Raw genomic sequence first — 23,094 nt, forward strand, 5'->3', positions numbered from 1 at the left:
CAATGAAACGCGGCCCCTGTGGTAAGGTCCATTGTTGTAAAAAGCTAAATTTTAACACATTAAATGTAAATAGGAACATGTTATGCAACTACTTCAGTTTAGCTAGAAATGCAACTTGTCAGTATTTATTTTGTTAAGTTTATTCAAGAATGTTTTATAATTGACACTTTATCCACAAGAAACAGAAAAGCAGTTATTTAATGAAATTTACCAAAAATAAACATATATTAATGGATTGATTTTCAACATTTTACACCACAAATTCATTGCGTCTTATTTTAATGGAAATCAAATAGGTTTCTTGTTCTCCTCCTGTATTTAAATTTTCATACTCCATTTCATATTCCCTTTACTTTTGTATTGTATTTTAAATTGACCGACTCCAATATATCTTAGGTCTATTTCTACAGATATAATGACGTTGGCTTTCGCCATAATAATAATAATGTTGCGCTGAGTATACCTTTTAAAATCTTTTTCTTTTCTTTTTTTGCATAACCGTAGACTTGGACAGTTGCTGTTTTTAATAGGGGAATTACATTAAGTGGGAAAATGTGCAGAGCAGCTCTGATGCTGCCTTCACGGCACGCATGAGGTGGCGGGCAAGGGATGAAGCCATTGTTCCAATGAGAACAAAGATGAATGCATAAGTAATGAGGGCCCAGTGTGACTACGCTACCAAATCTGCCTCTACAGCTTTAACATAAAACTACTACTTATAAAAAGTTTGAGTGTGCCATTAAATCCACGGTCCGATAAAGGCCACGCAGTGCGAAGCGCCGCCCGGACCGCAGAGCACGGTGGCGGGTCAGAAGTGATATATCCAGGTCTCTGCTGCGAATCAGTTCAAAGCGGCTAATTCAAGCTAAGCACTCTCCTACCTACCCGGCTCCCAGGGGAACAAAACTGATTCATGCTGACTTATAAAAACACAGCTTACACTATTACGACAAAATATAAATACACAAAACCAAAGGTGTTAAATGGATACAACCACGTAAGCTTATCACATCACTGTTAAATCTAGGCTAGTGGTATTGTTTAACTAGCATGTTTTAGTTCACGTTATTTAGCAACCGTCCTTATCGTTAAACTACTCTACATGTTCTTGACCGCGTTATTCCAAGCAGTGAACTTCGTTGTATGGTACCTAAACCCAATGTGTTCAGGCTTCAGAATCCCAAATAAGCTACAAAATATTTAGTTTTCTTTAGTTCCCTCGTGACAAGTAAAGGGAAACGAGGTGGTCTCAAGATGGAACAGCTCCTTGTTGGCTAAAGCTACTGCTGGCCACATTAGCACTGAGCATTAGCAGTTCAATCAGGCCGACCTTCCAGAGAGCAGTTGTTAGAAACAAACAGTTCAACTCACCATTGGAGAGATTGATGAGGGCAGCATCTTGTGAGGTTTTCACTTCTAGCCGCAGCGGCTGCTGCTCTGAATGTCGCTGTATGTCTCCATTCGCGTCTCCGATAGAGAGCAGCCGCACGCCGCGGAACACAGAGACCGCCATCTTCGATCTGGAAGTAGAGGCAGGTCGACGCCGCTCACGTCCAACCAAGCAGTGCTCTCTACTGGAGGCAGGACAGCCATCAATCCGATGAGCTGCTTCAACAGCGCCTCCTACCGGGCTTATCATGGTAGCACGCAAACACAAGTAACTAATCGAAGATTTTTGAGTCACTTTAACATTTAATACTAAGTTAAAATGAAATAAATTCAACAACATTTCTAAGAATAAATCTATAGGTACTTTTTTTATCATACATTAAGATTTGCTTATTCATAAAAATTGGTATTAAGCAGTTTCTTTCCTAAATGCTTCACATTTGATCATTTTACAGCCATAGACTTTATTATTTATTATACACGAAGCAATGTATAATGGCTAAGTGGAATAAAAAGGATATAGGCTTTCAAAATGCTTGACAAATTCAGGTCTGAAAAACATGGTGTGCATATTTATTTGTAACACAATACTTTGTAGAACAGAATTTTTCTGCAAATAGTCTTTTATTGTATGTCTGTACCAGCGTCATACATCTGGGACAGAAATTGATAACTGTTGTATGCAAAATGTTTCAAGCTCACTCATGTTAGGTGGAATGACTGCAAACATCAATATTCAGGCCTTGGTACAATCACGATTGCATTTAGGTCTAGTCTTTGACTGTGCAATTCTAACACATGGATATGCTTTGATTTAAACCGTTTTATTGTAGCTATGGCTGTATATATAGGGTTGATTTTCTGCTGGAAGATGAATCTCTGGCCCAGTGTTAAGCAGCTTGCAGTGTTAGCTGGTTTTCTCCCAGCATTCCCCCTGTATTTAGCTTTATCGATCACCTACCAACTCTGACCAGTTTCCATTTTCCTGCTGAAAAAATGTGTATAAAATGATTGCCCAGCAGACTGTTTCATTGTGAAGCTGCTGTTCAAGTGCAAAGTTATCAGGTGGCATTGCACCTGAAAACATGACAATGTCATATTTACAACTCAAATCTGACATTTTGTGATGATTAACAAATGCTGTTACTTAGTTGACAGTAGAAACATTATTAACATTTTGTTCTGTGTGATCTTGTAACGATGTTGTAACAATTTTATTGTCATGTGTTTTGGTCTCTTTTTTTGGATGTTTCAAAGCACTTTATAAGTCAGCGAACTAATATGTTACAATTGCAGAGAACTATTTAAAAAGCAGTTGAAATACAACAGAAAATAAGTGAACAAAATATCTCTTTCCATGAAGAGACAAATCTGTAAAGCTTACAATAGATCAGAAAACATTTGTTTAGCTAAATGCATGTCAAACTCTATTAAATTACTGAGAACGTTGAATAGGAAAATAAATATTTGTTGCTGTACTTTAAATGCTACTAAAGTAACTATTGCTGAATAATAAACTCACAAAGTGAACAAAAATATTCTAGCATGTTAAAATATTGTATTTTATGTCTCGGAATCTTGTAGGAGTAGAGCCTAATTCAATATCTAACTTTAGATTCATTCTGGAAAAGCTTTGGAAATGCAAATAATTTTGGGGGATTATGCTTCACTGCAACATTTTTTTGTGGTCAAAAAGTCCTTCTGAAAACCAGCTGCAAGCAGTGGGGTCGTCTTCTTTATCTTCAATGGCAGTGACACTGTTAAAATCCACAGGAAACTGTTTGGTTGTTCCTCTCTCCTTTGCAGCCCTACAGATAAAAGATGAATTGACATTTATGTGAAGTTATTATCTCCAAAGACACCTAAAACAAAAAAGCCCTCTAAAACTGTCAAAAGATCTGCTGCTGTACTAGAATAAAATGTTTCATGTGGTCCCATTCTGGATGACATGTTTGTCAGCGATGACATCTCCATGTAACAGTAAAACACAAAACCTATGAAAAGGTCCTGGACAGAATCCACAAGCTCATGTTTTATTTGATTTTTAGGAAATACATTTTCAAATGAGACGTTTAGGGAACGAGGATGTGAACCAAGTATCAAATAAACATCATGTGAGAAGAAAACAAGACATTTCAGGAAAGTGTGAATAATATTTCTTTGTGGAAAAGAGCGTCACACACACACCTCAAAGCAGAACACATGACTTGGGAGGCCTGAATGGGTTATCACTGGAGGGAACCCCGGTCAGCAGCGGGTCTTTGTGAGCGTTTTGCAAACAGAAGGTCTTCAGTTCTGTAGCTGCCTGAGAAACCTAGACAATACAGAAAATACAAGAGAGGACTGTTTGTTGATTATTAATATTCACTCAGGTGGTAAGAATGTGTGATTAAAACTGACCCAGTGTGGGACAGGACCCTCACTCGTACCTCAGCCGGGTTCATGAAGATAAATCGTCAGCTTGTTAAAACTCCAGGGATTTTAGGTCAGAAAATTAGCTCAAAATAAATCTGCCCACCTTTAGTCTGGTGCATTGTCAATAAATTAGAATATTCATTAAAGTTAATTGATTTCAATAACCCAGTTCACACATTGTATAGATTAATTCTGCACAGACTGATGTTTCTGTTAATTAACATGATTTTCTGTTTACAGCCAAGGACAACACAGCATTTAAGGTGAGAATTGTACATCAGGTACATAATAAATCTTTTCATACTGGGGGCTTAATGGAAAGTAAGTTTAATACCTGCTTTAATGTTATTTTCAAAAGGTGCTTTAATCTGACAAAAGAGCCTCATCGAAGCAGATTCTCATTTATGGAATACAACATTATATTTGGGACGATTCAGCCGAACAAGAAAAAAGATGCAATGACATAAAAAGTATTAGTGCCCCTACACTAAAACTACGGCTGGATAATAAATAACTTATTATACATGACAATAGGCACGTGAGCAATACCAATAGATAGAATATTCACTGAACTCTGATCCAGAATCGCACAGCATTCTGGGGAATGTAGGCAGAGGACAAGCTTTAGCCACTCAGCTTTTCACAGCAGCTAAGCAAGGCTGGTGGTATCAACTCATCACTCTTTGGTTGCCTCCCTTCATAACTGCTTAAAAATACAAAACAGAGTGGATGAAACGGTAAAGGTCATACCCATAGTGTGGCAGGATTTCAGATAGTTAAAACAAAATAACTTGTTGATAATTCTAGATATAGATTGACATCATTTTTTATCATGCCACATTTTTCAGCCATGTTGTCCAGCTTCAACTAAGACTAATAATTTGTTGAAGCACTTTTTAGAGTACATACAGTCTCCAGTCCTTTTAAGTACATCTTTCAGTATGCAGAACTTGAGTTGGGAACATTTGTCCGTCTTCATAGCTAACATGCTCCAGCTCTGTTAGAGCTGCAGGTGGACAGCCCTATCCAGCCCTGTCCAGGTCATCCTACAGGTCTTCTAATAGGCTTAGGTTTTATCAGAAGTCAGTGGGCTATTGGCAACGCTAAAAAAAAAATTCCTCTTAATTTTCAGCTTTCAAAAATACACCTTATACTGCAAACTTGAATGTTTGCAATAAAAAACTGTTGATGGTTTCCTCCACATTGGCTAAAGCAGAAAAAACCCCACCCCAGAGCATGATGCTGCCACAACTTTCTCTGACTTGGTGAACACCTGTTTTGGAGTATTACTTCAGTGCCAAATACGCCTTTTACAATTAAGGCCAAAAACAGTTGAACTTTGGTTTTATTCATTAAAGCAATCTTTCACTAAGTTTTGAGGGGATTTCAGCCAGGCCAGTCTGTGGTTTTGTAACTCTTTAATAGAACCGGACCATGAGAAGAACACAGCGGGTGATTGCTGTTGCATGTAAAACACAACCAGTACTCACTAGACATTTCTGTAGCTCCTTTAATTTTCTTCTTGCCTTTTCATTGGTTTCAGATCTACTCCTCTTCTTGATTCCCTTCTTCACTGTCTTTTGTTGTGCCCTGACTGATATCTTTGCCCAATAAGACCCTTTAAATGCTCTCAGCAAATCATTTCATCTAAAGGACAGAATGGAGTGAATATGAGTGAACAGAGGATCTCTGCTGGAGGGTGTGGCTGTCCTGCTGCAGATTCCACATCGGCCTGTAATTATCTCTTCCGACTGTGGGAATTTTAGGATCTGTTGAATGACCTAACTTTACCTGATGATCAGCTCTTCCAGTAGAGTCAAGCACCATATTTTCACCTAAGTTAATCTGAGCTTCCAGCTTCCTAGCTTCAGTTTCTTCTTGGTGCTCGCAGCGCCTCCCTGGGTGAAGTTTTGTTGCTTTTCACATCATCCCTCTTCAGGACAGATTTTCTCTGGTTGTTCACCCATTCCACGGTGGTCCACTGCAGCTCTGTTGTCCCCTGCTGTCTGCTCCTCCACACTCTGTTGAGGAACCACTTGGACCTACTCCTGGAACATAAACCCTTGCTGAACATCGTCCCCTCTGTATCCGTTTTGCCCCTCAAAATCTGCTCTGTACTCTGGAATGTTAAGTCATTCTGACTTTTGTTAAGGTTAGTCTGTTACTGTTCTTGCCCTTCTAACTGCTCCTCTCTTCCTCTTTTGTTTGTGCAGACTGAATCCTGTTATGAGTTGTGGGTCAGAAAATTACCTGGAGTATGAATGGAGTATGAATTTGATTTAAGCTTAATCGTACTGACAATTGATGTTAGTTGTGAACTCAAGCGGCCTGAATGGTGTGTTTAACCTATTAGTTTATCGTACACACAGATGTGTGTCTCTGAACCAGTTTATCTTTGTGAGATGGTGCTCCATTATTTGAAAAACAGTGGTGATGATGATAATAGTGCTATTTAATTTAGCATTATATATTAAGTATTATCATATTTAGAAATCATCTTTAGTTAGAAATTGTTGAAAATGTCAAATTCTTGTTGCCAGGTCACACCTGGTTATGGTGCATCAAACTGCCCCTTAACCAATCAGCCTTTTTTATTGTTAGTTGTTTGTTGGTTTTTGTTTGTTTGTTTGTTTTGCTGTACACTCTTTAGTTGAAGTAAAATCATATCTGGCATTGCCACTTCATTACACAACTGTGATTTTGTTGTCACTGTTCAATAATTAGGAATTGCTTAATTATGTAAGCAATACACCCTCTGAACCAAAGCAGCACATTCAATGATGAGATGTTGATGCAGTGGAAGTTCCACAAACTGTTACACACAGTCCCAGATACTGTACTGATGGGGTCCATTTCATTTTCTGTTAAGCTATATACGTTTGCTGATAATATTTTTATTAGTTCTCTTGTCAACAAGAATGTTACTGTTTTTGCTTCAATTCAAAGTTTCCAGAGTATAGTTTCTATTCGGACTGCAACTTAAAATTTTCAGACTAACTAACGCTTGTGATTTATTTTTGTTTTTTTCACCCTCACTTTCCACCCCTCTTTGGGACACATACTTAAAGCAAGCCTGACCCCTGTTCTAAAATAAGTATCCCGCCAACAATCCCAGCAGTCACACAGCAGCACAATCAACAAAGCTATCACTGTGCTCAACTCCCAGAGGAAACTGTCTGTAGCAGCCATTTCCTAGAAATAATACAGTAATACCGCTTTCCCATTACTTTGCAATGTAAATAATGAGATGTAATTTTGAACGCATACATGGGATGTTCAACTCGGTTACGGAAAAGTATTTGTGTTATATTGCATCTACTTTTAAATTAACATAAACATCCATCTATAGCATCCATACATTTAAAATTTTATAAAATAAGTTTTAAGACGGCACTAAAACTTATAGTAAAATTACTTTAAAAAGTCAGTGACGCTGATATTAAATATCCCCAGATTAATAACAAGCATCACGCGCACCGAAGTTCGCTGAAGATGCGCTCCAGAGCGGGAGTCACGCGCACAGTCAAATCTTAAGCGGGACTTTCTTACCTTTATCCGCCGGACGCTAGCTTCCAGCCGCAGCTGCTTCACTGCCTTCTGGGCGATGACTAAACTGCTGTTGGCCGCGCTGTTGTTCGACATGACTGCGTTCAAGAAACAGAGAAAGTTACAGCAACTTGGCAACTGCACCCATATGAGCCAAGTCCTAACTGTAGGAGAGCTGTGGGACTTCCGGTAGAATTTTTCAAAATAAAACCTATCTGAAGGCTATCCCCGTCTAAATTACATGATCAATGATTTCATTTATTTATATAGGAAATTCATTGCTAAATTTAATACTTTAACCCTATTCATATGAAATAAACAATGTATTTCTTATTAAGATTACTTTTTTAAAAGTTATCATAAGGTTATCTTTTATGTCTCATGACATGATAACCATGAGTAAAAAAAAAAAAAGAAAAGAAAAAAAAAGCAAATGGATGGATATTTTTGTCTAGTTGCCAACTTAACTATAGTCATGAAATAATGCCACTGAGATAAGAGCAATGGCTGGAAATCCTTCATTTCTGTGGGGTCTTTTTTTCGATCAAAAACATTTCTAAACAGATGATTGGGTCTTTAGCCTATTTTAGCTAACTGGGAGTGTGCTGCAGCCTCATTGATTTCATTTTTACACTATTACAAACATGATTGCATTATTTGCCTCAAAGTCACCTTAAAACACCTTAAAATTTAATTAAATATTTGATTCTGACACACTTTTTCATCAAGAAAACAAAACATGAAATTATGAATCAAACTTTCTTGTCTATATGAATTAATTCCTCATTTGTTTTCTTTGTTTGTTGTTCTGTTTGTTGTCTTCCACTCACACAGTGTTGGTGAAAAGCAGATGTTATCTAGTAACTGCAGGCAGAGGCGCATTAACTAAAAATTGCCACAGGTGGGGTTGCGGGGGACTATTAATTTAATTAAATAAATCTGTTTTCAATTCATTAAAGATTTTTTTTTTGTTAATTTTCATCACAAAATGACTGTTTAAAAAAGAAAAGGTAAAAAAAAAAAATCCAAGAAAGTGGATACATTTTATAGGCACTCTAGGTCAGAATGATAAGATACCCAGATGAGCAAAGATGTTTTCATACAATAGTTCACAAAAGACTGATAAGCTCCATAGCAGTTATAGCTCAATCCAGAGATGAGTAGAGCAAACCATATGATTTGCACTACTTCAACAAATATTTGCTCAAGTAAAGTCAAAATTTGTCATACAAGAAATTACTCAAGTCCACTAGAGAACTATCTGATTTCATATTTTAAAATGAAGTTATTCGGCAGACAAAAATACATCATTTTATGCAAATTCATGTATTCTAAAATGTTTTGGTGCATTTCTCTGATTAGTTAAAATTCTCAACTGTTTTATAACACCATCATTAGCTTATATCATCTCAGTCAAAATGAACTTGCTTGCTTATGATGCAAGCAAGTTCTCGGTAAAACTCTAAAAAAAGAAGACGAAAAAGAAAATCAGAGAGCGAGAAAGAGAAAAAAAATAGAAAGAGGGAGAAAAAGAAAGGCCACCAGACCTGACTGAATCTATTCACACCACACGGTGGCGTCAAAGCAATACTGTAGAAGACGGAAATGATGAAAGAGCTCACCAAAGGTCGAGTAAGAATAGGTTCCGGTGTAGCAGGGTCAGGTAGAGGGGCCTACACCTGGAAAACACTTCCAGAATGCTGTTACGAGTGAGTACAGAACCCAGTTTGTGTTCCAGCAATGTGTCGGGTACAGCTGCGCCACTGAACACGGCTCACGTCAAGCTGTTGCTGTTGCTTCGCCTTCATGGCAGCATGGCAGCTGCTTTAAGGAGGCAGCCCCTTCCAGACCTGTCCATCAGTCTCAACTGAGCAGCAAAAGCAGCTGTGTCTGTTCTCCACTGTTTCTTGTCTGGACAACAGGACAGCCGCATCCTGATTACGTTCAGAACTGAGAAGAAGTCTGATGTTCGGTCAGCAAATATGCTACAAAACCTGTTTTTTTTATTATTGAAAATATGAATATTCTTACTTCTTAGCAGACCTCTAAAAATGACTGCAGTAATTGGAAGCTCTATTTTTCAGATCAAGTCGAGAAACATTATGCCCGTGTTTTCTCATAGCTCTGATTTAGTTTCTGAAAGCTGGTCCATTACTTTCAATTGTTAATATGATTTAACAATTTATATTGCGGTGTAAATGTTCTGATTGCTAAATCAGAATTGTTTCTGATTCAACACTTCTAATGTGAATTGTTAAATCAGAAATGAAAAGCAGTTGAGAGCAAAATAATATGAATGAATTGTTTGGTTGTTTTGTTTTGTTTTTCAATACCGTAACCAACCAGGCGTGCATGTCACTTGCATGGACTGGATCAGACTGGCTGGTCACATCCACATCCATCTGCTGCAATTTCACATCATTAGTTAAACATCCACTTCTAAATGAAAAACAGTTTTTAATTAATCAGAATGTAATATTTTGTTGTAGTTTTTACCTGTTTGCTGGATGATCAAACTGAGATGATCAAACTTTCATTATCAAAACAAAAAATGATGTACAAATTACATTAGACTGATGGAAGGAGAAAATGTCCGCCTCTACATCTCCCACCATCTCTAGCACCGGATGATGGGAGATGCAGAAATATCGGCTTGACCAATCAAAATCCAGCATTCATCCCGTATGTTGCTTTCATCCAATCATCACCATTAAACAGCTTCAGTCTTCTTTATCTTCCGCAGTGGCTGCTCTGTGTTGACTTGCCAGGAAATGAAGAGACTTTCTTTACTAAATAAAATGTTCAGTGGACTTCAACCTTTATTCCATTTTTGTGCGTTGTTCAGCTAACTAAACTTCACTTAGAGCCACAAACATCACATAATGTTATTATAAGCCCAAAATGGTCCAGACCCCTGGCAGATCAAGTTTAAAATATCCTTTGAGTGGCCTAGCCAAAGCCTGACTTTGTTCTCAAGCATAATCAGAATAGCAGAGGAAACCCGGTACAGCTGCTGGGTTATAAGAAGGGTTTAAATGCTGTCTTTTTTTTCTATTGAATATTGAGAATCACTTTATTAATGTTAACTGGAAGATGGAAATAGCTAAATTACTGCTTTCCAGATGGACTCTCCTTTTACATTGAGGAATTATTTTTAAAGATGTCCATCTCATTTCCTTTCTGAAACAAACTTATTGGTTGAAATTAACATTTTTAATCTAAATCTTCATTTTGTATTTATTCATGCTTAAGATGAAAACTTGTTTTCTACCTGACAGAGGGTGTTGAACATCGGGGGTCTGACTGTGAAGGTCAGCAGGTCTTTCCACCACAGTCCGGTGTGGAGGAGTCCTCTCATCCCTATAGTGGTGGAGCAGACGGTGAGTAGCCTGACTAAGGATTACCCACAATGCACAACAAAGTGGTCTTCACTGTGGGATTTTGACACTTTCTTTTAACTTTGACTTGGCCTCTTTTTCAGTCCTTTTGTTGAAAATGTGCTGCAGTGTTGGGGGATTTTATGTAAATGTTTTGTATAATTAATGTCTCAATTAACATATCCAGAATAGTTTGTTGTACATGTTGCAATGATAAAGTCGTTAAAAGCACTTAACTGTGTTTTAGGGCAGAGGAGAACGGGCGTACGACATCTACTCTCGCCTCCTGAGAGAAAGAATCATTTGTGTGATGGGTCCTGTAAGTGTTACGGTAATGGTGAAAATATGAAGACATTTTCATAGGAATTTGTCATCAAGTATCTTTTTTACATTGCTCAGATTGATGACAACATAGCCAGCCTGGTCATCGCCCAGCTGCTCTTCCTCCAGTCAGAAAGCAACAACAAGCCCATCCACATGTACATCAACAGTCCAGGTAGGAGCTTTACTGTTAGCTCAGTATTAGCTCACTGTTACCTCACTTGTAGCTACACTATTAGCTCATTATTAGCTCACTGTTAACTCACAGTTAGCTCCATTATTAGCTCACTGTCATCTCGCTGATAGTGCCATTTTTAGCTCAGTATTAGCTCATTGTTAACTCACAGCTAGCTCGTCTGTTAGCTCCACCGTTAGTTGACATTGATATTAATGACATGCGTTCATAAAAAATTTAAAACTTATTGCTACTGTTATTCAGCTGTGTCTACTTTCATTTTTAGCTGCTCACATTCCTACACCATGCTTTTTCTGAATGTGTTTGTGTTGAAGGATTTCCTGCTCAGTCCTAAATCTTGACCTATACTCCCTCTTCTGTCCAGGCGGGGTGGTGACAGCAGGCCTGGCCATTTATGACACCATGCAGTATATCCTTAATCCCATCTCTACCTGGTGCGTTGGCCAGGCAGCCAGCATGGGTAGCCTGCTCCTGGCTGCAGGTACGACTGGTATGAGGCATTCGCTGCCCAACGCCCGCATCATGGTGCACCAGCCTTCAGGTGGGGCCAGGGTAAGCAGTCCAGTTTAGACCCATCAGAGCTAAGATCTGGAGAGTTGACACCTAGAATAAAGATGGAGCTAACAGAGTGCTGTGTTTCCAGGGCCAGGCCACAGACATCGCCATCCAGGCTGAGGAAATCCTGAAGCTGAAGAGACAAATCAACAACATCTACGCAAAGCACACAGGCCAGCCACTGGACACCATAGGTAGGTTAGTGAGGCTTAGTGAAGATGTGAACCTGAAGAAATAAAGGTTTTTAGGATACGCTACACTGAATGTAGCCAGTAACAGACTGTGGAGACTGTAAACACTATAATAGTGAAAATAGAGATGAAATTACTCAGTGGAACTAAGGGCTTGTTTCTTGCAAGATAAATTAAACTTGTTCTTTCGTAAATTGATTAACTGAATAAAATCTGGCCTGAACAGTGGCACAATTAGTAGCACTGTTGCCTTGCACCAAGAAGGTTGTGATCCCATGATTGTGCATTGAGTTTCCATGTTCTCCCTGTGGATGCTCTGGCTTCCTCCCACGGTCCAAAAACATCACTGTCAGGTTAATTGTTCTCTCTAAATTATCCTTAGGTGTGCGTGTGCGTGTGCGCGTGTGTATGTGTGTGCGCTCGCGCGTGTGCATGATTGTTTGTCTTGTCTGTCTCTGTGTTGCCCTGCGATGGACTGGTGGCCTGTCCAGGGTGACCCCGCCTCTCGTCCAGTACCCTCTGAAGATAGACACCAGCAGCCCTTGCGATCCCACCAGGGAGTATGGTGTATGAAAATGAATGAATAAAATCTCTGTGATGTTTGCAAAAATTTAGATAGAATATGACAAACTTCCCTACCATGTCATATTACTGTTTATTTATTTACACAGAGATAATGTAAAACAATTTATGGTACAAGGTTAGCACACAATGCTCATTTCCACCTGCAAAATCTGTTAAATCAAGTATGATTTAACAATTGTGAAGTGGTGAAAAGCCAGTTTAATATTTCATTAAATATATGTGTGATAAGTCATTATTCAGATCTCACTAAAACCATGCAAACCAAACTACAAACCAACAGATGGTTCATAAAACAGTTACTTTGCCTTAATCAATAATGAGTGCAAATCTGCTTATTAAATAACCACAAATGTGCAAATTTGCAAACATTTTATAACTAGACCATGTTATAATCTCATTTAGTAAATTGTTTCAATGACAATGATTTCTTTGCAGCTGCTGTCTCTGTGTGGAGTTAGGCGGTCTGTCCCCTTCTGTCTAACAGAATATTCCATGTTTTTGCTTCTGTGAACAGCCATGAACTGGTATTTGTGATTTTCCTGGAGGATGATGCATTTGAGGACATATGGGGAATCTGAATTAAAAAGTCTTGGCAGTCCTCCAATTAACTCCTTCATGCTTCTCTTTTGAGAAGATTGTTAGGAAGCGGAGGAGAAATGATTTAGAAGTTTGCAAATAAAATTTGCAACTCATTGATCTGCCAGTTTAGTACAGGATGGTCCTGATGGATGCTGAAGTGACCCTGTCAGCTGAAAGTGTGACAAGAACCTGAGTGAAGGTTTGAGTTCAGGTTTTCACTGGGCTGATATAAACGGAGGCTGTTTTCTTTCCACCTTTCAGAGAGTGTGATGGAGAGGGACCGCTACATGAGCCCCATGGAGGCTCAGGACTTTGGGCTGATTGACCGGGTTCTGGTGCATCCCCCGCAGGCAGGCCAGGATGAGCCGGAGCTGGTCCAGAAGGAACCAGCAGCAGCAGCATCCCCCAGTCCCTCCCCACAGCTGGAGTCTGCTGGCCCAGATCAGGCCCTGCCTGGTACCAGCTCCCCCTCCTCATACAAACCAGAACCCTGAACTGAGAGCAAAACCCAGCCTCTCTCTTTCTTTACTAGGTCTCTGTTCTCCACCATGGATGCTCTGCTGAGTAGCTCAGGCTCATACTTTGAAAGAAGCAGAACTTCATTCCTCCAGTGAATGAAATAAATCCCATATAATCCAGACTGACTGTAGGCGTCAGCAGTACCTTTTCACCTTGCTTACAGTCTCTTCATCAAGTCTGGTACAAATCAAGTCTTTCGTTAAAGTATATGAAAAAACAAACAAAACAATTAATGAGCTTCCTGAAGTGTGCAAGAGTTTCACAAAGATGGCTACCAGAAATCCCTTCAGGAGTGGAAACCTTTGTTATTCAGATTTCTAATAAAGACCATTAGTTTGACCACAAAGTGTCTCTGCTTGATCCATCCATGACTCTGAACCCTGCTGACTGAAAACACTCTTATAATCTTTGTAGGGTCTTTAAAACTCTTACAGTTTTTGTTACTTCTTAAAATCATATTTTATTGTAATACATTTGCATATTCAGTCACCGTTTCCTTTTCCATTTTTGGAGAAATGTGATCCATTTGCAGCGATGAATAGAAAAAAAATCTCAAATGAAATAAATAACCAGACCTCCTCCAGGTAGCAGATGCTTCATAATGACTCATTAAACACGATTAAACGTGACTCAACTTTAGCTTTTCTACATGAATATTTCTGAATTAGAGAAAATAGATGTAGCTGAACTTGGAACATATCAGTTCAGCTTTCAGTTTGTTTTTAGTCTTGATACGATGATATGATCATTCAGTGATTAAACTGAAGGCAGCTGGATGACTTCTGGTGTTTCCTGCAGTGTCTTGGTTCTGACCACAAAATACTCCCAAAGAACAAACACTTTTATCATATTTCCTTTGTGAAGCATATTGCTCTTCTGTAGTGTAATACTCAATTTATCCTGCATCTAAAAAAATGTGAATATTGCATAAAATTGCAATATTTCTTGCCCATCATCTCAAAGTGAATCTCATATATTATATAGAATCATCACACACAGAGTGACATTCCTTGTTTCTTGGAGTTTTGATGATTGTGACTTACAGATGATGAAAACTCAAAAACTTTCTTACAGAAAATCAGAATATTGTGAAAAAAGGTAATGAGTGAAAACTCGTGATGTCACATCCTAATCAGTAAATGAAATCTGAACACCTGCTGAGGTTTCCTGAGTCTCTCACTCTGGGTCAGTAGGACTGGACAGATGTCCAGGAGACAATCAAGGTCATTGCTGAAGAAGCTGGCTGTTCACAGAGTTCTGTATCCAAAGCGTACTAACAGAAAATTGTGTGGAAGGCAGAAGTGTCCCAGGAAAGGTGAACCAGCAACAGGGAGAACCACAACCTGGAGAGGACTGTCGTGTGAAATCCTTGCAGAAAAGTCTGACTTAGCTGATGGATTTCTCTGTTTTGCAACATAAGCAAAGAAAAAAAAATCAATTTTATTTACATTATTCTGACTAAAGGGACAAATGTTTATAGTTTCACAAAGACAATGCCATAAATGATAACAGTGTAGCAGTATTTTCAAAGAAAGGATCTCAGCAAAAATTAATCGTAAAAATATAGGTAGTAAAACGTGGAAAGGTTTACACCTTCAAAAGAAGTAATATTAATTTATACAAAAACACCCATAACCTTTCAAAATGTTGCAAAAACTTTATTTTCCTCCTAAGTTGTTTCAGTGTAAAAAGTTTCTATTTGTCTTAAATTCTCACATCCATCTTCATCAGGCTGCCTTTGAGAGGCGCATCACATGAGAGAGCAGGTGCTGTGTGCAGACGTGGTCCAGCGCAGCCACTTCAGCTTGTCATCACTGTAAGGCGGGTAGCGCAGGCCGTTGAGTCTCTCCAGCGCCCAGCCGCGCAGCATGCAGGCACGCCGGTGGCTGAACGTCTCGAAGCCCCAGCGGCCGTGGTAGGATCCCCAGCCGCTGGCCCCTGGATGGGCGGGAAGATAAACGCACTGCAGGTTAGATATGCACAAATTATTAAAGCTCCAGTACAGAACTTTTATAAAAATATGTTTTTTACACGTTTGTTAAAACTGTCACCACGTCCTGACAACATAACATGAGACAGATAATCTATGAGCAGATCGAGCGCCTAGTGCACCGTTCCCAGTCAAAAACAACCCGTGGTGCTGTCAATCAATCCAGTGAACGCGCTGCTCTGAGGAAGAACTGTGGCCAAACTGTCAACCGACCAAAACATGGCTGCCCAGCTGACCCCGGGGTCAGCAACCTCCACCATCTAAAACACAACATTATATTCACTCCTGCTAAATAAAATACCTTCAAAAAAAGCGTGGCTCATCAAGTTTTATCAATACAAAATATATAATTGTTTTGGTACTTGAACCAAATCCTGATTAAAACAGTAACAAAATCTTCTTTCTTACTTTGAAGTTTTAGAACAAAGGAACATCTCAACCAGTTTGTTCTTGAATGGAATTTTCTACATTTATGGAAAATAAGAGAGAAATGACTCATAGTTTGTGACCTGAAGAGAAAACATGGAGTAAGTATGTACACCTACCTACGCCCCCAAAGGGCAGCCCGGGCAGGGTCATGTGAACGATGCCGTCGTTGGAGCAGAAGCCTCCACTGCTGGTATTCTCCATCGTCATCTTCACCACCTTAGAGAGCAACAACATGGTGATCCTCACAGCTCTGGGCTTCCAGCTTTGAGCAAGCAGCCAGCAGAGTTCTGGTCCTTACAGAGGATTCATCAGAGAACACGTAGAGCGCCAGCGGCTTCTCCTTGCGATTCACCAACTCAATGCTCTTCTCCAGTTCCTCCACAGTCAGGATGGGCAGGATGGGGCCGAAGATCTCCTCCCCCATCAGGACATCATCTTCCTCTACATCCACCAGCACCGTGGGCGCTGGAAGACACACGCATGGAAAACTTTACAATACATTATCTTTGAGTGTTAAGTTTGAATTTAGGCAGACCTGAAAATGATGTAATGACCAAAAAATGTTCTCTTTCAAAAGTTACTCAGTTTTACTACAAAATTGTATCTCAATAACTCAGAATACATTCAAAGAAACTGGAATATAATTTAAAAAAATATTTAACTAGCCATTTTAAATCATAAATTTAATATCCATTATGTTTATTACATGCAGAGTGATATATTTATTGCGTTTATTTAAGCCATAATCATAATGTTTATGATCATGGCTTATCGCTGACAAAAATTCAAAATTAAAGTTTTCTAAAAATATAACATTACATCAAACCAATCAAACAAAATTCTGATGAAGAATCAGAATCTGTGGCCTGTCATCAAAAGGAGATGAGACACCAGAACCAACGATGCAGACGAGCTGAAGGTCAGCCTGGCTTCCTGACCTCCTCAATGCTACGCCACATGTGCTGACTGCTGTTCAGTGTAACATAGGGGAGCACCCATAAATCAGCCCCGACTTCCTTCATTTTGGTGATCGCATTTACATGTCAAGCTGGTCTTATCTACCTAGTCTAAACATCAACCACAGTTACCAGCAGGCAGCCCATTGTTACCAGCTCAGCGACTTTCTTGCTTTATTTTAGCAACATTTCAGAAAATATAAACGGTATCGGCCAAAATCTGGTTAAAGATCAGTGATCGGCTTGAAAACTGAAATTGGTGCATTCTTAGTATAACCTACTAAATTCCCAAGAAACTGACATGTATAACTTTGTGTGTGATGAATATACACAGTATACAAGTTGAACCTTTGAACCTTTGAACCAGACGCTATGATATGAATAAATGTTTGGAAATGATTTATCAGCAGCAGCTCCTGATTAGTTGGATGTTTAATATTGTTCTCCAAAGTCTAGTTAAAGACCCACCTATGTATTTATCATCCTCGTCGCTCTGTCCTCCAATAACGACCTTGCCCTTGGTCTTCTCCAGCAGCTTCATGAGGCGAGTGAAGTGGCGAGCAGACACGATGCGGGACAGGTCCGGACTCTTCTGCGGCTCCTTCCCGTAAAACTCCTCCAACACGTTAGTCAGGGCGGGCACCAGGGCGTCCCGGGTGGCCTTGGTGCACAGCACGTAGTCTGGAGCCACACAGCTCTGGCCCGCGTTGAAGTACTTGGCCCACACCAGGCGGTGGGCCGCAGCTTGGATGTTTATCCGGCCGTATATGAGGCAGGGACACTTACCGCCCAGTTCCAACGTTACGGGCGTCAGGTGAACGGAGGCGGCCTGGACCACGCTGCGAGCCACAGCTTGGGAACCTGAAGGCAGGAGCTTCAGTGTCAGAGGTCACAGAGGAAAGAGCTGCAACGTTTTCATGTGAAATGGTAAAAGGACTGAACTTAGACATTCATCATGGACATCAATGTCATATTTTGCAAGAATGCATATGAGGTGACCTTTTTCCAGGCTAGGAGGATCATTTAAAGGGGCAGAGAGTATCAACTCATAGCACAGTTAAGCAACTATGTTATCTTTAATTGTAATAAAAAAAGATCAAAATAGGACTTAAAAAATGTGACTGTGTAATTTAATGCCTTGAAATTGGGCCTGTCTCTTTAAAAACTCCTGTCTCTATGAAACTCCGCCTTCAGGAAGTCATCACAACATGGCTCGACTATTAACCCTTTAACAACATTTTACCAGCGTTGCTCTGAGAAGTAGCTTCTATAATGAGCTCAGCAGATCCACAGTTCCACCAGGTGTTTGCTAATTCCTGCCACTAGTCTGAAGGAGCTGAGTGGGGGGAGTCATGGGGAAGGGCTGTTCTGTGAGGTGGAAACTCAAAATCTTGGAAACTCTGAGGAGGAGCTGTGTCTCAAAGGTAGGGCTCGGTCCACTCAGGCGTTTTAACAGCTGGATGGTGGCCATGGAGATGAAATGATTTGTCAAACATGCATGAAAGAATCACGCCAACACTCCAGGTATGTTTTTTGATGAGTGCGTAGCATTATAACTGCACAACAGCTGAAACACTAAATGGCCTGTTTAGAATTGCTTTTGACTCATAACATACTTGATGATGACTAGCCTTGATGACTTTGAAGATGGCATTTAACAAAATGTAATGTGCATTGCAGTTTCATAACTGGTTATTGTATGGTGATTTTATGGTGTAAAGCACATTGAAGTGCAATGTGCTACACTAATAACCTCGGCAGCAGTAGAGGATTATGGGACGGTAAAACCTCAGTCAGACTCTTCAAAGCCACGTCTGTACCAGGAAATCAAATGGTTTCCATGAAGTCCACCATGTCTGTTCTCACATATTCTCATGGCTTCACATGTCAGGTGACTCATCTTTCCAACAAATCAGCAACCATCAGATGTACACCTGTAAACACCGTGCAACCTGGTCCTGCATGTTTTTGGTTCAGCGCAGCAGATGTGGAGTTCCACAGGGCTTCTACCTGTGTAGAAGATGTGGTCAAATCGGTTCTGCAGCAGAGCTTTGGTCTCCTCTGCTCCCCCACGAACAACCGCATAGCAGTCCTGAGGAAGCAGCAGCACAGTGAGGGCAGAGAACGAACTGACATGAAGCTGACATGAAACTGACATGAAGCTGACATGAAACTGACATAGAGCTGACACGGAGCAGCCACAGAACAAAACTGGACCAGCATAAAACATGAAATGTATTTAGAACAGGCAATGAGCCTTCAGCTCACCTGAGACAGGTACTTAGGAATGAGCTCAGCCACCAGGCAGTCTGTGGCCGAGCTGACCTCTGACGGCTTGATGACTGCACAGTTTCCTGTCAGGGACATTAACCGTTACTTCACACAGCTTTAAACGCACGACACATAAGAACAGATTACAGCATCGATACGGAGATAGAAGCTGCATGAAGCTTGGAACCGTTTCAAGGATTCAATCACAGCTTGCTGATATTTAATAAAAATGTCAGCAAGTTATAATAAAACATAAAGACTGCAGACCTGCAGCAATGGCTCCAACTAGTGGTAAAATAAGGAGTTGCAGGGGGTAGTTCCAGGGTCCGATGATGAGCACAACTCCCAACGGTTCCCTCCGCACAAAACAGTCATCTAGTTTTGTAGCCTGTGAAAACGACAGAAAGGCATCAGCTCAACTACAACAAGCTTCGACACACTGGGTTTTGAAGGAACATATCTGTGATTGTATCTCCTAAAATTAAAGCTTCCACTTCTCTTATTGAGGGCTTAACACTTTAAGGGCAAAGCCATAAGCTTACAACCAATTCAAAATGATTAAATCATGTCAGGGGGAGTTTGGTCATCGCTCTGTTCTGCTTGTCCTTCCTGCTCTGATCTACTGACCCACACCACAGCGTAAACAAGACTCAACATTCTTTACACAATAAGTATTAACTAAATGTTTCCTAGTAAAACTAGATTGTTGGATTAAATGTGAAATTTTGAAATGATTTCTAAAATTTCTAAAAGCAGATATGACACGTAGAATTGGAATTCTTAAAAAGGATAAAACTGCATTTTTGCTATAATATTTTCAGGATCCTGTTATCTGACGTTTCTCTGTTGCGGTAGCCTGAATGAAGAGCCAACATCACTACACAGAACTTTTAATGTCTATAAACATTTCCACTAAAGGATGGTGTGGTCACTAAGGAACATCTTAATATCTACAGGCCTCACATTTCTTTATAAAGGTCAGAGTTCATGATTTAACAATGAGAAAAGGGATGACAAAAATGTCATCCCAGCAGAACTCCAAGGCTTTGAATATCTTCATAATCCCCAAGACTGTTGGGGAAAATATTCTGTGGAGTGAGGAGACAAACATGGACGTTTTTAGAAGGCATGTCCCCTTTTTACATCTGGTGTAAAACTAACTCTGTACTACAGGATAACACCATGCCAACGGTCAACACGTGGACTTCTTTGCTACTTGAACGATCTGCTATAATTAATGGAACCACAAATGTCCTCTTCTGAGAAAAATCCCTGAATGTCACCTTATCAGTTTGCAACCTTAATAATCCTGGCCCGTGAAAAGAGCTAAAAAAAAAAACCAAACAAACAAAAAAAAGCCCAGAAAATAATAAAACAAAGGCTTTGGGTGCTTTTGTCAAACGGTGGACTAAAATTTTTTCAAGATGTGATGGTGAGACCTTATGATGTGTTCTCACCAAATGTGTTTTGAGCATCAGGCGCGTCTGGTTTACATTCAGAGTCTGTGTGGAGGCGCGTTTCGAGTGGCGCAATTTGAACCGTTTGGAGCGTTTGACGATTCAAGTGAGTCCAACAAGGAGCGTTGCTTCACACAGACTTTGGATGTAAACCAGACATACCTGATGCTCAAAACGCGTTTGGTGTGAATGCACCAAAAGTGCACACATGTCAAACTTCAAGTGCCAGACCTGTTTTTGACGCGCATAATGCATTTGATGTGAACGCACCATTAAAACAAGCTATTCATGCTTAATCATTTACCCCATTCATCCCTAGAGACACCAAATTTGGGGGGAATTGCAATGGTTTCACAAAACTCTCCGGAACAAAAACCCATCCAACATGGCTGAACTAAAACTATTTTGCAGTGAGTGGGCCAGCATTTTTATATCAAAGGTTCCCTGGCAGTTATCAGAAATGCTTCATAGCAGATGTTGCTGCCAATGCTGGCACAGCTAGGCATTAAGTTACCATAGTAAATAGTTGTTGTTTTTTTAAATAAAACAGTTTTAAAACCTGTTTGTTTATGTTTGCCCTATATTAAAGGCTTGTATTTAGAAAATCTCTAAGGGAACAAATACTTTCTCCCAGCGCTCTCTCTCTGCTGCAAGCAGCAGCAGCGAACGCAGCGTTCTGGTGAACTTACCAGGTTTTTGGGGACATACTCCGGCTGAATCCAGGTCGCCACGTTGGAGATGGCATGATGCAGGTCATTGGTCACTATTTCCACCTCGGAGAGGATGCTCTCAAATTTTGGCTGAAATGCAGAAGCAGCAGTGCAGACAGATGTTATCCCTCAGCAGAAATTATGCGTACTGATCTGAATCGCATATGCAGCAATAAAAAAACGACAAAGTTGAGTAAAAACTAAGCAGGAACTTTCTGCAGTCGGATGGTTGTGGCAGGAGTAAAACAACAACAACAAAAAAACTTTCCTCTTGCATCATAGTCAGGACAGTAAAACAAGTAAATCCCTCAGATTTTGGTTGCGCAACTCTTGTGTGATCATGTGGTGGTGCAGTCTGTGTAATACCGGTGTCAGGTACCTTTGCTAAGTCTTGGTGTAGCGCTTTTACAATCTGCTCCTCGTTGTCTTTGACCAGGGCCAGCAGCTTGGTGAGCTGTGTTCGACGAAACTCCAGCGGCAAAGTGATGCCTGACCTGAAGCCCGTCCGTAAACGCTCCAGAACCTGACTGTGGGAGTCCATCCCTGCACCTGGAACACATCATCCCATTCAGACTTTTAGGAAAGGGTTTAATACCAACATGAAACACGTCTGGAAATTTGTTTTGGTAAAACAAGCAATAGAGTAAGTTCTTTTTTTTTTTTTTTTGTAGACAAAAAACATATTTCTCAAGGTGTAATAAAACCTGACGAGCCTGTCCAAGTGATTCAGCAAAAGACGAGGATTAAAGAAATGCATTAAGTTTCACTGTTGACTCATACAAAAACTTTAAAAATAAAGAAACGGTGATGAGCAATGGCTGACTGGGAATCTTACTGTGAAGAGGCAGTTGTCTTTAGTTCAAACTGAGGTAAGGAAACTCAACAGAAATGTACCTCATTTTGCGATAGGTCAGCAGAAGTTGGTATCACATTTGATTTCAGTAAAGGGATATTTTACTGCTTGGTGACAATTTAAAAAATCTGAAACACACTTGGGTCAAACCTAACCTGGATTATTCTAAACCTAAGAGTCTCTTTACAATAAAATAACTGCAATATGTGAAACTTTTACTAATGAGGCAATTCAATGCGTTGTTTCAACTTTTTAAAAAAATGATGAAATGCCTTTTCTGAAGTGAGTGATTTGAACTTTGTTGGCCATTCCCGTGAAAAAAATTAACTTGCCAAAAGACTTATTCTTTAAAAAGGAAAAAAAGAAAAAAAAAAAGGTGGTGATTATTAACTATTCCATTTCTAAAGAACATGAGCAGTCAGTCATTCACACCTCTACCAGTCTTACCCATCCATGTCATGATGTAATGACCTGATGGTTGTGTTCAAGGTCCCATTAAAGTTTGGGGAATTTTAGATAAATAAATTGGCTCAGGAAACAATTTCACATGAAACATTTTAGAATTGAGTAAAGAATTTTAAACACACTAAACCTGAAAGTTCAGATCACAAATGTAGTGACAGATATCCCCCCCTTCCTAAAAAAATGACCCAAGTCATTTTTGCCAGAAGTGATTTTTTTTTTTTTTTTTTTTTGGCCCAAGGGGCTTTTTGGAAAAAAAAAAAAACTTTGGCCCTTTTTTTTATTAGGGGGGG

At 39.8% G+C, this 23,094-nt stretch overlaps 3 protein-coding genes across 5 annotated transcripts in view; 1 reads left to right on the forward strand and 2 right to left on the reverse strand.

Moving 5' to 3' along the window:
- Positions 1-1,833: 1,833 nt before the first annotated feature.
- Positions 1,834-9,061, reverse strand: LOC106935377 (guanine nucleotide-binding protein G(I)/G(S)/G(O) subunit gamma-5-like). 2 transcript variants are annotated; one of them, XM_015015819.1, is made up of 4 exons: positions 8,973-9,061; positions 7,354-7,448; positions 3,577-3,703; positions 1,834-3,197 (listed from the first exon to the last, which is right to left on the reverse strand). In XM_015015819.1, exons 2-3 carry the CDS (start codon positions 7,444-7,446, stop codon positions 3,578-3,580), a joined length of 219 nt encoding a protein of 72 aa, XP_014871305.1. In that variant the 5' UTR covers positions 7,447-7,448; positions 8,973-9,061; the 3' UTR covers positions 1,834-3,197; position 3,577. The 2 variants fall into 2 exon arrangements, with proteins under 2 accessions (XP_014871305.1, XP_014871304.1); XM_015015818.1 differs by lacking the exon at positions 8,973-9,061 and having other exon boundaries at positions 7,354-7,685.
- clpp (caseinolytic mitochondrial matrix peptidase proteolytic subunit) lies at positions 8,970-14,019 on the forward strand. Its single transcript, XM_015015817.1, has 7 exons — positions 8,970-9,059; positions 10,629-10,730; positions 10,975-11,046; positions 11,127-11,223; positions 11,609-11,796; positions 11,888-11,993; positions 13,416-14,019. The coding sequence occupies exons 1-7, from the start codon at positions 9,048-9,050 to the stop codon at positions 13,646-13,648; spliced, it is 810 nt and encodes a 269-aa protein (XP_014871303.1). The 5' UTR covers positions 8,970-9,047; the 3' UTR covers positions 13,649-14,019.
- Positions 14,020-15,310: 1,291 nt separating this feature from the next.
- The window catches only part of aldh3b1 (aldehyde dehydrogenase 3 family, member B1), a 12,187-nt gene continuing 4,403 nt past the window's right edge, over positions 15,311-23,094 (reverse strand). For both annotated transcript variants that reach the window (XM_015015814.1, XM_015015813.1), the window contains exons 2-10: positions 21,866-22,035; positions 21,466-21,576; positions 19,587-19,707; positions 19,317-19,402; positions 19,059-19,140; positions 17,517-17,909; positions 16,391-16,557; positions 16,209-16,308; positions 15,311-15,611 (exon numbers count right to left, since the gene is read on the reverse strand). In XM_015015814.1, the coding sequence (XP_014871300.1) occupies positions 15,424-15,611; positions 16,209-16,308; positions 16,391-16,557; positions 17,517-17,909; positions 19,059-19,140; positions 19,317-19,402; positions 19,587-19,707; positions 21,466-21,576; positions 21,866-22,027 (1,410 nt within the window). In that variant the 5' untranslated portion in view covers positions 22,028-22,035 and the 3' untranslated portion in view covers positions 15,311-15,423. The remainder of the gene's footprint in view (positions 15,612-16,208; positions 16,309-16,390; positions 16,558-17,516; positions 17,910-19,058; positions 19,141-19,316; positions 19,403-19,586; positions 19,708-21,465; positions 21,577-21,865; positions 22,036-23,094) is intronic.

This window comes from Poecilia latipinna, unplaced genomic scaffold (assembly GCF_001443285.1).
Source record: "Poecilia latipinna isolate Pla-1442-1.1 unplaced genomic scaffold, P_latipinna-1.0 Scaffold1956, whole genome shotgun sequence".
NCBI lineage: Eukaryota > Metazoa > Chordata > Actinopteri > Cyprinodontiformes > Poeciliidae > Poecilia > Poecilia latipinna.